Genomic DNA, 15804 nt, shown 5'->3' on the forward strand with positions numbered 1-15804 from the left:
CACTTTGAGAAAACTTACAGTCTGAAAATGACTGATAAAGTCAAGACTGACAGTATTACTTTCTATGGCTATGTTCTTTGTTTTGCATTTGTATGAGCATTAAAGGTAAAAAATACAGTTTAAACAGCACTGGAAACTGCTTATGTTAAATAACGTCCATACTCTGTGTAGGTAATTTATCAAGATGTTTCTGACCTTGGGTAGGGAAAAAAATAGTTGTTTCAAACAAATTAATATTTCTGCACAGTGTTCTGTATTGACAAACAGTAGAACCTCTATGACATACACCAAGTAAATTATGTGAAAATACAAAAATTAGTTGTTGCACGTACTGGTAAATAAATACATTTACTACAGAATACCAAAGAGTTTCTTTAAAAAATTTACTTTGTAAAAGCACATTCTTGCAGGTTTATCTAAAACTCTCTGAACAAAAATGTGATGCCCGACTACTTGAATCAGGTCAAGACAGTTTTGTATGCAAATAAGCATAATATGTTACTGGCATTATGAAAAAACATGACTGGTTAAATACTAGTTCTCACAACAAAGACATTTTTTTGTCAGTTTTTATATTTTCCACTTTTAAACCCCCTATAATGTAAAGGAAGTCTAGATCTTAACATACTCAAATTCAACTGTATGTATATCACTGGTTTATTTAACAAAGGCAAAGAGATGAATTAGATGTTTACTGTGGGAATAGTAAAAAAACCCTAACTAAACTGCGCTTTCATTTTATGGGGACAGAAACATTCACATAGCACCTACATTTTCTACTTGTTGAAGTTCAAGTAAACAAGTCAGAAACAAAGGTGTATTTTTCTTTACAGGCAGATCTAGTCCCGACACATTCTAAAATGGGTATTTCTACAGCTGCTCCCAAACACTGGATCTTTCAGACTGCCATTAGCTAGATGAAGACAGTGTTGGGAAATACAAAACCACTTCAGTGTCTGCTAGGAACTCTTAGAAATTAACCACCTTAAAAGTATTTACTTTCTGAGATAATTCTGAAGGTTTATTGAATTACAAAACATCATCCACCATCCAGGGATATTTTTTCCCTTGTTCCACTACTCTTGAGTATAAGAAATTGTTCGAAAAGGCAAAGCAACCCCAGTCTTGTAATGATGGGTAAGGATTGACTCACTGCATGGATCAATCCCACTGAAGAGTCAGCTCAAAGGAAAAAGGGAAAGGAGATGGTTATCTCTAACGGATACAGACACATTTAAGAGATATTTTTTTAAAAAAATCTTTCCCACAGGAATATTTCAGTTGTTTAAATTTATTTTAAAAGGGGTTTCAAATAGGAGACTCTATCTTTTAGAGATACATTGCAATAATTAATGCCAAGACAAATGAATATCTTGGTTTAAGCTGTCAGCGTGAAGAAAGACGACTAATTCCTAGGTATCACCAAAGGTAATTTTTTAAGACTATATAGATATGTATATGCATGTGTGCCCAGCACGGATGTTTGGACATCTAAAATTGAAAGATGTTGGGAAAGTCATTAAATTAAACCCACTCCAGTACTGAGAATCCTGGTGTACTGGGCATGTATGTGCACCCCCTTTACACGTTGTATGTAACTGCCAGATGATCTTACTTTCATGTCACCAAGTTCAGGACTTTTTATTTGAAATAAAATTGTTCATTTCAATTACAAGAGTTTTACACTTTGAAGATACTAAAAAAATTACCAAAGCTTCAATATTTTTTTTTTTTTCATACATGTTTCACAGTAACCCCCTGTAAGAGGTTTGTTTCTTAAAGACCTGTTTCTTGGGGAAACTCCCTGTGTGATTTGCTAATTCTTGTGCAGGGTCAGTTATCCACTATTGTCCCTTAAAACACACGCAACTATTAGCAACATTTTGTTTTTCTAAATGTCATTTTGTAGCAGTAAGGACATCACAGAATTCGATGGCACATGTAATAGGATGGTTTTGATTCCCCTTTGAGTATCAACAAGGCTTCATGGGATGTCATAAGAGCAAAATTTGTTCTCCCTTCCAAATACAATCTTTTGAAGTATTCAAGCCAGTACTGCCCGATTTTTGAGCTCCAGGTAACCCCCTTTTAAACGCAGACAAGAAGACATTAGGTCTCTTGTAGAGACACGCGAGTGCGGCATTACGGAGACACAGCAGAAGTCAGAAAGAAACGTTCAGTTACACCAGCAGGCTTTGGATTAGGCCCAAAATAGAAATAAATGGGTCAAAATGTCATCATGAAGAAATCTGCACATAAACCAAGCTGCTTAGGAGAGAAACAAATGCTATGGGCAGAGTTCTTACCAATATCAGGCAACATAAGCAGTGACCATCGTAGTCCATCAATGACTACTAAGTTCCATTACTCGCTCTAAGCCATGACAAGCAGTCTGCCAATTCGCCATTAAGAAATCACCCTACTGTCATTCCCCAGTACATCCTACTGCCTTGCCTGCACACTCAGGTTTCCTTCACACTTCAAGTTCCTCCAACAAATGGAGCTTGTTTGCACTTTTATTTCCTTCTCTGTAACTGCACTCCTTTTATCTTCCTTTTTCTGGGCTTAGGGCTTAATATAGTCCAAGTATAATAAAAAAAAAAAAAAAAAAAAAAAAAAGTGTTATCATCTTATATGCAATGCAAACACATGAAAAGTCCAAATAACTTTACGAGCCACTGGTCCCAATTTTTGCCTTCAGGAGGAGCTCTTTCTTCAGTATTAGAACTACATCTTAATGGCTTCGGTTCTGCAGCTACTTTGCTAAACTTCCATGCATGTCTTTTCAGCAGTGTCCTCTGACTGGTGACAAGCACATGGTGGGAAATAGCACATGGGAAAAAACATGCACTGTTACATAGCAGGATGACAGTAAGCATGTAATAGTTGCATTGCTTAGTGATAAAGCCATCCATAATAGACCTTTGTGTGTGTTTTTCTTATATGGTAGCTGATTGCATGAATGCTAAAAGGGTCTCTCATCCTCAGATCCAGGCAGATATAAATGGAGAAGAAAAAGAGAAAGGAATATTATTTTCTGAGAAACAAGCATATCTCTGATGGGCGTTGTAAAAAATAAACCTAGTTATACTGGCGTCATTTACACCGTGCTCCTAGCATGAAGCTCTGCTATACTAGTAAAGCAGTTAACTTTCAGCATACAGTCCCCAGATCCCTGTCATCCACAAAATCCAAAGACGAAAGCACACTGTTGTCAGGAAGCTTAAATTCTTCATAGAGGTGGCAATAAATCAGGGCATGCTGAAAACCACTGCAGTAGAAAAAGAGAACTTCAGAAATGTGGTGTCTAATGTGCAGGTGCTGTGCAGGTGCTGAGCTTTGCAAGTACAATTCAAAGAGCCCACTGTTAGAAATGCTGTACTGTAAGTCATAATTGCCACCCTGGGAATACAGAAGGGTGAATCCCTTTACATATGTTCTCCAGTATCTTGGTCAGAAACCTATTCAGCACTTTAAAATTCACCAACAACCTTGAACTGCACAATGTGATGAATACCCCCGCTGAGGATTATACAACTGGAATTGAAGGCCACCTTACTTCGAAATGAGAACATATACACAGGGATTTAACACACTTTAATTCACAGACATTATCAGTTTCACTGACTTAGCTTTCTGGAATGTCTCCATGTGGAAAAACCTGTACATGTTTGAAACAAGAGAAAGTTATAGCTGGAAAAAAAAAAAAATCAGGGATCTTAAACCAAAACAAGGAAATTGTAATAACACAGATTACAAGCTGAAAAGCATCAACCATCTGCAAGAAGAGACTATTTGAGTGACACCAACTAGGAATTCAACCTCATGGACTTGTGCTATGTAGTCCAAACAACAGACTAACCAGTGCTTTTGAAAGCAGTTGGTTTTTGCTTTTGGTTTTGTTTTAAAAAACGCTTGTCATAGTGTCATTGAATTCAGTAACTCTTGAGAATCCATTATAGTTAAAGATACTCCACAGTCAGCTTTTTAAGACAACATTGTTACAAAACTTGTAAGAGTAAGCATCGCTGCTGTAGCCCTACTTTAAACCAGAAGTTAAAATGAACAGTACACAGCATTTTTGTATTTTCAGCCTACACTATAAAACATTGAATATCGAGATAGAGTTAGGAATGAAATATAGCCCCGCTGTTTTTTTACTTGCATTATTTGCTGTGCAACTTTTCAGTTCCTGACACCTGCACAGCACCCTTGTGTTTGTTCTGGGCCATCCTCATAAATGAGTATGCATGAAATTTGATTTCAGTGTAATTTCAATTGCCTGATGAGAGCTCTCTAGTAATGTGGTTTGGTTTTTCAGTATTCCAAACTGAAGTGAAATAGTTTAGTCTTCACAACAAAGTTCAAAACAGAGACCCTTTGTATACCAGCTGGTCACCCACAGCAATAGCGAGCACAGGTTTAGGGACTAAGAACTTAGTTCTAGTGCCAGCTCTAAAAATAACTCCGTGTTCGTTTGTCTGTTTGTTCTGTATAAACTGCAAGTCACAGCTTCACTGCCATTAAAAGGATAATACTACTTACCTGCTGCTTCTGGACTGCTGTAAGGCTTTAACTGCTGATGTGAAGGGGTTTTAGTTCATGGATGTTTGTTAAGGCTGATATTTATTAACCTAATCACAGACTGGCCCCAAGATGGAAGATGCTGTAATAAACATAAAAGTATCAACAGAAAGCCCTCCAAGAAGGAAAGTGGTGCCATTTTGGTGAGAGAGGGCTGTATCTTTGGGCCAGGCCCTCACACTGATGTAGTATGCAACAGGGCATCACTGGATGTTTCATGGCACATGCTACTCTGCCAGTAGTAAGATTCCTGGTTGGAAAAAAAACCACAACCCTCTGTCAATCCAGGCACATAGCACTAAAAGTTAATGACTTTGCCTAGAAAACCTGTTTTTTTTCTTAAATGAAAAAATTCTATTTTTAGTATCAAATCTCCACATGTGAGGCAGCAGAAAATAAGGCAGAGACTTCAGTAGAAAATACTGCTCTATTTCTGTTTAGCACTGGAAGTAGTAACTTTCAGAAATAAACATAATTGGGCACAAAAAAGCAGCATCATAAGGCAAAACCCAAGGAAGGCATATTAAAATAGCTGCATTATGTTTTTCCAGTAGGACTATGAAGTGCTGCTCATATGTCAACTGAGAAAATTGCTGGAAAAGACAGCTGCCTCTCAACCAAATCAACTCGGTACATCTACAGCTACTTCAACGACTTTTCTTTAAGCTCAAACTGCATCTTTGAAAATGTTTTTAAAATAGCTAAAAAAAACCCATAATGTTTAAAGACACATCAAGATCAATATAGTTCTACTTCTAGCCAGTGAGGACAGGAGATTCTCCCTAGGGAAGAGAAGAGGTTGGTAATAATTGGGTTATCTTCTGATGTCCCCAGACTGGAATGAAAACCTGTCACGAGGTGCCAGAGCTCACAAACTTGTTTGAACGCTGAACTTCATAGCACGAGCAGCGCCCAAAGCCCACTGTCACAAAACATACTCTGGTTTTGTGTACTTGTGAGGTTTTCTGCACTGTCAAAATAAGCGATCTCATGACATAATCTTCCAGGACTTCAAACTAAATGTCTTATAATATTACACTTGCCTAGACAGTAAGCATAGCCTTTAAAAAGAAATTTAAAAAAAATCCAAAGGGAGTGAAAATATTTCTGCTGTTATTTGGTAAGTCAACATAGGAAAGGTACATGATTTCTTATGTGATGTTCAAGAGTGCCTAAGAGAATTAGCAAGTGCACTCCTGTTAGGACTTTGGAAATCCCATTGCTCACTGTGTCCTGATCACACTGACAGAGCCTGGCAGTCTGCACAGGCCAAACTGTATCCCGCTTGCACAGATGGAGCTGCAGGAGCAGGATCTTACTGCTTCAGTGAGAGCTCAAACTTCAACACAAGCTTAAGGAAAGAAAATTTTGAACAAACAACTTTCTTGTTTACTTCACCCAATCTGTAAGCATTCATATCAGCTACATTTTAATTTTAAAATCTATAAAAACATTTATAAATTACATTCTGTTACTTTGAGAGAGTTCACATTATAAATTACTGATACTTCTAATGGCACTGTGCCAACTGGGGTAACCTCAGTAAGAAGCCACAGATAAAGGGTCAAATGTCAGAAACAGATTGCACTGTAAACATCCCATACGAGTATAAAGGTAGTCATAAATCATGAGACTCATTGATTTTAAATCAGATGTGCGTGACAGAGTCAAACTCTGCAGTAACAAGTTTCGAACAGCTGAGTCACATCCAAGGAAAAAAAAACCCACCCAGAAGTACAAAAAGACAATTTGCAGCACAATCGCGAAGTGTCTCAGTTTGCTACATAAAAGCATAAATAGGCAGTTGCATTAACTGAACCTCTGCAAAATGTTCAGGAACAGTAGTTTTAAAACTGATGGTGCAAACTAAAACACAGTGAGCAACACATCCCTGTGAGAAGAATAAGTGTATCAGATGGTTTCCCAATGTTTTTTCTGCACATTTAGTGACCAAAAATGACACAAGGTAAAAAACCTGAAGCCTCACTGAAATAATTGACAAGATTACCATAGAATTTAACAGTGTCAAAATTTTATCCTAAGAGATTGATTAGCTATTCAGTTTCTACATAGGTGGTAGAAAACTGGTCATATTTTACTGCTGTTCCTTCGGTAAGAATTAAATAGGGTACTCTGCGCCAACACCACCTGCCATCCACCAGCCTCGAAACCCTCCTGAGAAGCCTCTTAGAACTGGGACAGACACAGGTAGGTCTGAAAACTATTATTTCCATTCAGCTCTTTGGACTGAGGCACAAAGAGGTTACAAGATTTGCACAAAGTCACACAGTCAGTTGGGATTAAAACCCAGGTGAGCTGATCCCCAAGCCTGTTGGACAGCCTAAAAGACCAGGCTGATTTTAACATAGATTTGTGACTCTTCAGGACTTTTTTTACATGAAGCAGTACCTAAGCACAGAATAGATGGATGAGTATTCACTGGTTATTTGCTGGGTTCTGACTCTCAAGTAGGATTTCATTCCAGTTCATGTGTTATCAAGCTTTTGTCAGAGTAATTTTCAAACTGCCATTGAAGACTTAAATAAAACCATGATGAGCTTTCAGTGTTGCTGAGTAATCCAATCATAAAGTGAATAGAGAGGGTTTTTTTCTCAAAAATGGAAGCATAATTTTTCTGAACTATGTCCTCATCCTAAAGCAATTTAGCAAACCAGTGTACTGGTTCCATTGAACAGTTTAAAGAAAGCCAGTTAATCCAAGTCTTCTCAGTGAAGGTATGGATAAACATACCCTTACTGAAAAAGAGGATTCTAAAGTTTTGGGGCAGTTAAGTAAAATATAACATATAAAATAAGTTTTAATGCATTTTCATCCAATATACAGGCATTTGTGAGTATCAGCTACTGAGCTATAGTTCATAGCAAAATACCAAAACATCGAGATAGTTGCACAAATCCTTTTCTTAGTTCCTTTGTGAGCAACAGAAAGAACTTAAAAAATATCTACATCATTAATTTCAAACACTTAAAGAGCAGAACCCAGGAAGGTACATTTCATACATGAAGAACAAGAGAAACCCATTGTCATTAGACAGCACATACAAGAAAAGCTTGGATTCTACACTTAGATTAGTTCTAGTGCAAGATTTATATGTATAAAGCTACTTCTGGTAAGCAAAATGAGGCCTTTTGAGAAATGAGAGTCATCAGCCCATAATTCTAATAAAGGTGACTGCTGCTTTATCACACGTACCATCCTTATTTGCCAAGCAAAGAGATTTTATTGGTGAGCTAATGCTTCTCTAAAACCAGGAAAAAAATCTTGCAAATTATGTTTTAGGAGAGCAATAGGATAGTATGAGGGAACTAGTTAGAATGCCACAGGATCAAACCCCAAATCTTCCCTCTGACACCTGCCAAACATAAGGAGAAACCCTCTCTGCCCAAAACACCAAGCAACTCCCTGTCCTATCCTACCAAAATAATAAAATACAAAATATTCTCATGTTGGTCTAGAGTCATCATCTCTTCAGGGGAAGAACTCTTGTTTGCCAAGTCCTTGTGGTATCCTTATGTGAAATCACTAATAAATTAATAATAAAATTTGTAAAAAGCCTAGTTACAAGAACTGGGAGTGATTTTCTGTGCTAAGGACTGGGTTGATATCCTTCTTTTTTAATGGGCAGCGCTCAGGAAGGGTAAGATTTTTATAGGTAAAAAAGGTCTAGTGCTCAATAATTTTGGAGACCTCGCTGGTATCTCTGCTTGTTGAAAGTCCCTCCTTTTGTTCATCAAAAGGAGCAAAAAACCAGAAAGTTCAAAATCATGGCATCGGTTCACCATGACCAATAAAACTCAGTGGTGTCATTTGACTCCACAATAATGTTTTTCACTCATGCAGCTACCAGATTTTATTACAGAGCCCTTTTCACTAAAGCTGCCACTGTTCTAGTACCTCATGAGGACAGCTAGCTGGGAAATCCAGCACTATTGTAAGGGAACTTGAATAGTGAGAGATTGGCCTAGTAATTATGATAAAACCATTCTCACAGACTTCTTAGCATCAGAATTTGTAACAGTGGCCTGTGACATTACTATTTTATGTGCCATATATTGTCCTACAAAAGGAGTGGAGTGATGTCTAGCTTCTAAAAAATAATTTCAGGGCCCCAACACACTTCAGCTCACAAAATCACTTTCAACCTTTTGAAAAAGCAAAAATAAGGCAGCACTACAAAGGGAATCTGTCTAACAGTTTGCCTTCAGGCTTGTGGACAGTTCTGCTCATTGATTTGCAACCAATGGTTTGGGAACTGCAGTTACTGAATGTTTACTCAGAAAAATTCTGATTATATTTTAGGCAAGCTTTTTTATCTGCTACCTTTTAATGTGTTAATTTACTCTATTGAAAAGCCAAAGGGCCAAATTCACCTCTTTGATAAGGCTTCTACTGCAGGAGCATCACTGGATGTGCACCGAAGGCATTATTCATCTGCAGAGAGATCACTGAGTAACCTTGTCAAAATAAACACTTTTGAGTTGCACATCCTTGAAGATAAAGGGATTGTGAGGAGAATGAGAAGGAACAGAACATCAGAGATTAACAAAATTAGATAAAGGGCCAGGAAGAAACTGTTTGATGTAAACAGAGTGACAACTTAAGATTAAGAACTCTCATTAAAGCATGCAGTATTTGCCTATAAGCAATTCAGGCAAGGCATTTGTTTACAACTCTCTGCCAAAAACAACAGCAGATGCAAAAAATCATCAATATCGGGATTTTAAATAATATTAAATCTACAGTATCCAAACACTCACTAGGACTATGTGAAGGAAATGCACAGCTGAGTGCCATTCTGTTCTTTGTCACATTAAGTAAACAAGGTTATGCCCCGCTGCACACTGTCATGCAGGCCCTGCAGAAGCTACTACTGATAGGAGTGTGGCACTAACTACTCCTCAGTTACTTTAGTATGCACGTTATCTCTGAAAATACATACTAGTGCCATGATTTTATTGCTGGTGGGGTGGAAAAGCTAACTTTGTGAGGACAATGGAGTATCACGTCTGACAGAACCTGCTGTGACTTTACCAAGTTAGGAAAACAAAATTTGGAGATGTGTTGGAAAACTTGTGATAGCACCTTGCATTGACATGCAGTAGTGAACTTCACCAGAATCTGTCCAACAGAAATTATATAGATGCCTCTGGAGCAGATGGCAATGGTTAAGTGAATCAGAAGAACCCAGTACCTGGCTCAACAACAGTGAGGAATTGGGGTTTTAGTAAAGGCCACTAGGTGCAAATCCTACTGTAACTGAACCAGATTTAATGAGAGCTTATTGCTCTTAGTGCCAGGTTAACATCCCCCTCTAGTGACCTCAATTTATGGTGGGGAATTTTTTCCTCAGCAGCTTGTTGGCTGACGTCCCTGTACGATTTTGTTAAGACGATGGGAATTTGAGTCGCCACTTTCCTCCTGGCATGCTTACAGGTTAAAAAAATACCTGTCTGGGAAGAACACGCAGTGAGAGTGAAGTTACACAATGTGCTGGCAGCAAAACTCTCCCAAGCAGTTGAACTCTCTGCGTTTCTCCAGCCCCTCATTCTCACCCTTGTGCAGGAGTTCACTGCACATGAGCTTCCTTTTGGTGACAACTCCCTGTGGGGCCATAATGCAAATCAGACCATTGTTATGATCGGTGTTAAAAATAACCCTTCCTAAACTAACTCCACTGCTACCACCAACAGATGGTATATTTGCACCATAAGACACTTGGGTCCTTTGACACAGTGTTGTGCACAGAGAGGCGCAGAAAACTATGTCAAGTGCCACTTTCTCAGGCTTTAAAGAAAATGTTTGCCTGGCGGCTCACAGAATTAAAGCCACGCAGACTGAACTGTTCCCGTGCTGTGGAGTTCTTGACATCCATGTCTAAATACCAGCACTGGGAACTCCTGTCTGGTTTTGCAGTAAACAAAAAATTCTGGTTATTATTTGAGCTAGTTTTTAAAGACTGACATGAGGTAACCAAGGCCCAAGGGCCTTCTCTGTTAAAAAGCCAAAGTGAGATCACAGATGGGGATGTGAATTGGTGGGAAACCACCAACCACTGGGAAAAACAAAGCATCCATGTGCAATGCCTAAGTATCACACTGAAGCTCATGACTCATCGTTTTGATCATTCACTGCAGGAACTGACTGCTCGTTTCTCTTAAATGGAAGGTGTCTTTCCACTTGATACCATTGTGTGGAAAGGCTTCTTGAAAAAAGATTTGAGAAAAAAAGACAGAGCCTCCTGTAGTTTAAAGAGGACACAAAGGCTCAGTTCATCAACAAAACACTGTTCAAAGCCAGCAGACTTTTCCCCCTAGATTTTAAAAAAGATTAGAAAAAATGCTGGCAATTACCTATTTCCATCTCTTATCTGAAATTTCCTTGTCTGCATACTGGGAAGGATACCCGAAGGCAAACGTGAAGAAGGGAGCCTATTTCTTTTGTTAGCTGAAATTATACAGTCCAAATGGCACAATGTCTCCTCATGGTCTGTCCCCTATAGTCAGAAAGGGACCGACAGCTATGAGACAAGCAGATTTGATCTCATTTTCTCATTACATAATCTTTGGTTGTGCAATGCTAGAGTCTATGAAGAGTAAAAAAAGGAGGATCTGAATACATACAGTACAAAATGCAACTACTTCTTCACTTCACTCACATTTCAATACCCTTCTGGTGAACTACGTATAAATTCTATCACTTTGTGTGCTGTTTAGGATAACATTGTCCAGAACAATGGCAGAAAGATTAATTATTTTTAAAGGTGTTTTACAGTGTGCTTTCAGGTGCAGCTCTCGGGCTTTGAATGTTCAGAAGAGAAGAGAATAGCTTGTTCTTTGCTTGTGTTTTGATATATTAATTGTTTATATGTTCCAGATAAATCAGAAAAAAAGAAACAAAAAAATCCACACTATTCTGAGCTATTCTGTGACCTGCCAGTCGCTCATCTGTATGCAGCACACACTAGATTTGCCTAGAAGGATTTAGCTCAGTAGCTGGCACGTTTACATTAGAGAATAACATACACAGTTTCAATCGATTTCAAGAGTTCTTACAATGGGAAATAAATATGAAAAGTGGTTGTCGTTGAAAGTTCAAAAAAAATACAATCAACAAATAGTAAAATCGCAAAAGGCCAGACAAATTTAATAAAATATTTCCATTTACCTTCCTCAGCTTTACACAGCCTGTTCAAAATAATAAGATTCTCTGCAGAGAGCCTTTATCCAACTGTTTATATCACTTCATACAAAATATGTGTTTGAATTACCACAGCAATACAAGGATATAAATTCCCAACACGCAACATGCCAAATTCAACATAAGTTATGCTTTCTTGGCATCTAGACATTTTCCTTTTGCTTTTCTGTACTCCAAATACATTTTCATTTGAAACAAATTAAAAAGCATGTAGATGTTAAAACATGACAGCTTAGAATTCAAGTGACTTGTGCAACATTGTTTTGTGCTTTCTACTTCTCCATTTCCTTCTACTGCAATTAAAATTCATCATGCCCTACTACATATACAATAGCAATGCATCAAGTTCAGTCCAGTATAGGTTTTCAACCTTCAGACTTGGCTTTATACTACACGAGATCCTTGCGCATTCAAAAAAGTGCATCTTTAGTGTGATCTTTCTTTTATGCTGGATGACGTGAAGCTCTGATTAGTCGATGTACGAATGCAACCTTGAGGTATGATTGCAGCCTCAGAATAATTCTTAAATGTAAAAAGAAATTTTTGAGCGTGCACGCCCTTTCTAGATTTAAAAAAGACACCGTTATAATGGTGCTACTAGAGCCACGGTACAGTACATCATGGCACATCGCTCCATAACATAACCAAGGACATGAGATAGAACTTCTATTTACACAAACTTGATGCCACTTCCAGAAAAATATGACAGAAAAAAAAAATTATCTCCTGAATGTCCTGAATTTTTAGAAGATTCCTTTTACTTTCTCTTCAGCCATAGAATGGTCCTCCACAACTGCATTTTCCCTGACCTCTTTAGTATGGACCATAAGTGACACCAGCAGGAATTGGGAATCATATGGCAAACTGCTTCCTTTGAGAGGATGCTCACCCATGCCCCTTTACTCACAAGCCAGCTTGCTGTCAAAACTTGAAAGGGCAATAGCAAAGGCTTGCAGTGCGCACATTGGGTAGTTGTAGTCCATGGTGAACACATCCTCAGCCACGCGGCCAAACTGCATCACGATATAGTCAGCTGGAAGAAAGGTCATAAAAGGTGACAAAGCATTATTTTTGTTTGCAGCCCTTAGTAAATAAACATGCATTCAACGTCATCCTCTGGCCCAGGTCAACAAAACACAAACAAAACATGCTCACTCATCAAACTTCACAACACTTATTCTTGCAAGTGGGTGTGCTGATAGCAGGGGGAGAAGCAAGGAGGGCTTGAGTGAGGAACAGCTGAGTGATAAAGGATTGCAGGACTTGTTACTGTCAAAAAATTACACAGAAAGTGGGTTTTGCAAGTACTGAGAGAAAATTGCTTCTGTATAGAATGTTCAAACTTCTTACATAGACCTAGTGCTGAGTTTCACGTGTACCAAGAACCAATTAATTCTGTTCCCACTTAACTTCTGGCAAATGGACAAGAAAGGATGAGGGAAAAGAAGGCATGATTATGATCTAGACCTAGTCATGTCTCTCTGTTACGTCATATTCAGAAATTCTTCCTCAACCTTTTTTCCCTTTTGTACTCTTTGTCAGCAAGAGGAAGTCTCAGCCTCATTCATAGTTTGAAATGTTTAATTATGAAAGCAGATGCAATTGTTTCACCTTATAAAATGCAGTAAATGCATATGCCAATGTTTCAAATTCAGTGTTGTTCTCAGAGACTCGCATAGCCATTTTCACCAGTTTCCTATATTCCCCTGCAGTCTAAGCACGGCATTGGTGTAGCCCAGTGCACCCCAGCACCTAGTGACTGTGCCTGCCTAAAGCCAGCGTGAAGTGGGGCAGTGTCACTCCACTCCAGCACTTGTCTTTATCCCTGCTCCAACAACTGTACCTAAGCTTGAGTAAAAAGGGGTTGGTACATTTCTGGCAGAAAGCAGCACACTGGTGAGGTCCCAGTGATGGTGTGAAAGGCAGTCCTGGTAGGTTCAGGGTGATCTGGAGGACTAAGGCTACCAGGACTAGTCATGGCAAAGTAGATGTGCAGTGGGATGGGTCTGTCTGGCACTGTCTTCAGCTGGGTCGTGTATGGGGACCAGAGTGAACAGAAAGCCAAGGAAGGACTGTGTGATACAAGTGCTTGAGTGGAGTGACCACGGTCCTGCTACTGGAAGTACAGCAGCTCTGAGAGCAGAGACAACTCTGAACTGTTGCTCAGTTCACAAGCCAGGCAGACAAGGGAGAAAACTAAGCACACAGCAGAATCACCTGTCTCTAGCATGAGTATTTACACACCCAACTTGCATCAATGTCACGGCCACAAGGCAGAGCAGCATGAAGCTGGACTCACATCACTAAACTCACTCAGGTAACAACAGTAAGGCCAGAATCACTACACATTACAGACAGAGAGCTATACTTACGATCATTATCATGAATAATTTGGAAGTTTTTCACTGAGGCCTGTGTGACTCGACCATGGAAATTTAACACATAGGACTGGGTGTCATCGTTCCAGACAGGCGTTTTGTTATGCAGCTCAATGACACTCTCTGTATTTTTGTTCTGCCATCTTGCAAGAAGTGTCTCATGTTCCTGCACAAACCACAGATACACACTTCAGTTTAACACTCAAAAGACAAAAAAATAAATTCACACACAGAGAAAAATATTCATAAATCCTAGCCCAAAGGCTAAACAGTCACTGTCAAAACTGCATCATCAGATAAAACAGAGAACTCTGAGTATCTCCATGCAAATGTGCATTCAAGTCCTTCCCATAGCTTGGAAAAGGTTAGTTGTATCTTTTATTATCAAAATACATATTATTTGTAGTGCTTTTGTGAGTCACAGAACTAGTCACACATCCCATTGTTTTGCAATTGTTCAAATACTGGGTTTTTTAAACCTTCAGAAATGAAAAAACCCCAACTAACTGAGAAAGAATTCAAGTCATTTTTACTGTTGGCTGATGGTATGACTTACATTTCGTGGTCTGATGGAAACTCTTTCATGGTCCATATTCATTCCTGGTATGATCACACTCATTTTACGAGGTCCTTTAAACCCCAAGACATTTGTTTCCTAAAAATGTTTAGAAAAGAGTTCATCATGTTCTGTATTTTTAAAGTTAATTTCTTCAACAGAAAGACACAGTGGCAACCCAAGGAACTTATCTGGTTAGTCAACTCAAAACACATCTTGAAACTCCTACCTTCACTGGCACTGCCAAACATTCTAGCTTTGTCTTAGCAGCTCCGACAACAGGAAAAATGGAAATAGAGAGGTTTCCAAAAACACTCCTAGCATTGTCTGCCAGCAACCTTAATACAACTTTTTTTAAAAAATCCCTTTGTTAAAAAAGGATATGAACTAACCAGATTGCTTGGCTACTGTTAGATCCTAAAATAAAGTAGTTGTAATTTAAAAATCATAAAATGCAGTCACACATTTTGATGAGAGACAAAATTAAATATATGGGACCAACTCCATTTATTCCAGAGCCAGCACAAAAGCAAATAAGAAGAAGCTGCCAGTAAGAGCATCTGTTAGCAGTGCTGTGGTTTTCAAAGTCTTCAGCTATGTTATGCTTAGGGATGAGCATGGTAAAAAACAAACACATTATCATGAATGCAAATTTTTGAGCTATGAAGGCAGGGAAAAATAAATAACATAGGCAGCAAAAATAAATCTATGACAAATACAAGTTCTTCCATTAAACATGATTTGATGCCTTTCTGACCATCCTTTCACAAAAGCACTCCAGTACTGCACTATCCTCTCAAAACACAACCACTAAAATCTAAATAGCCCTCAAGTCTTATTTTCATCTGAGGCTTGCTTTTATTTTTCCCCAGACACAACTAGGGCCATGTGTTTCACTAAGTCATCTACTTTTGAAAAAGAAAGAGTAAAGGGCAATATTTTCTAATACAGTTGGCAAAACTCAATTGCCTATTTTAGCATTAACTCCAGTAAATGAAACAGTGACAGCTTTGGAAGTCCATCTCCTCATATTTTGTGATGCCTTTTTTCTCCCCCCCCCCCCCCCCC

At 38.6% G+C, this 15804-nt stretch overlaps 2 protein-coding genes across 9 annotated transcripts in view; one reads left to right on the forward strand and one right to left on the reverse strand.

Moving 5' to 3' along the window:
* Window positions 1-12511, forward strand: part of RIC3 (RIC3 acetylcholine receptor chaperone) — a 28067-nt gene extending 15556 nt beyond the window's left edge. Inside the window, exon 7 of one of the 2 annotated variants that reach the window (XM_026850615.1) lies at window positions 5136-12511. The gene's annotated coding sequence lies outside the window, so the exon portion shown is untranslated. The remainder of the gene's footprint in view (window positions 1-5135) is intronic. The other variant, XM_026850616.1, reaches the window with a different exon arrangement.
* The window catches only part of TUB (tubby bipartite transcription factor), a 156577-nt gene that overhangs the window by 1801 nt on the left and 138972 nt on the right, over window positions 1-15804 (reverse strand). For 6 of the 7 annotated variants that reach the window (XM_026850614.1, XM_026850613.1, XM_026850612.1 and 3 more), the window contains 3 exons: window positions 14737-14835; window positions 14175-14346; window positions 11723-12835 (listed from right to left, as the gene is read on the reverse strand). In XM_026850614.1, coding sequence (XP_026706415.1) covers window positions 12702-12835; window positions 14175-14346; window positions 14737-14835 — 405 coding nt within the window. In that variant the 3' untranslated portion in view covers window positions 11723-12701. Of the gene's footprint in view, window positions 1-11722; window positions 12836-14174; window positions 14347-14736; window positions 14836-15804 lie in introns of those variants that run through there. The other variant, XM_026850610.1, reaches the window with a different exon arrangement.

Source organism: Athene cunicularia (genome assembly GCF_003259725.1).
Source record: "Athene cunicularia isolate RWA chromosome 5 unlocalized genomic scaffold, athCun1 chr5_part2, whole genome shotgun sequence".
NCBI lineage: Eukaryota > Metazoa > Chordata > Aves > Strigiformes > Strigidae > Athene > Athene cunicularia.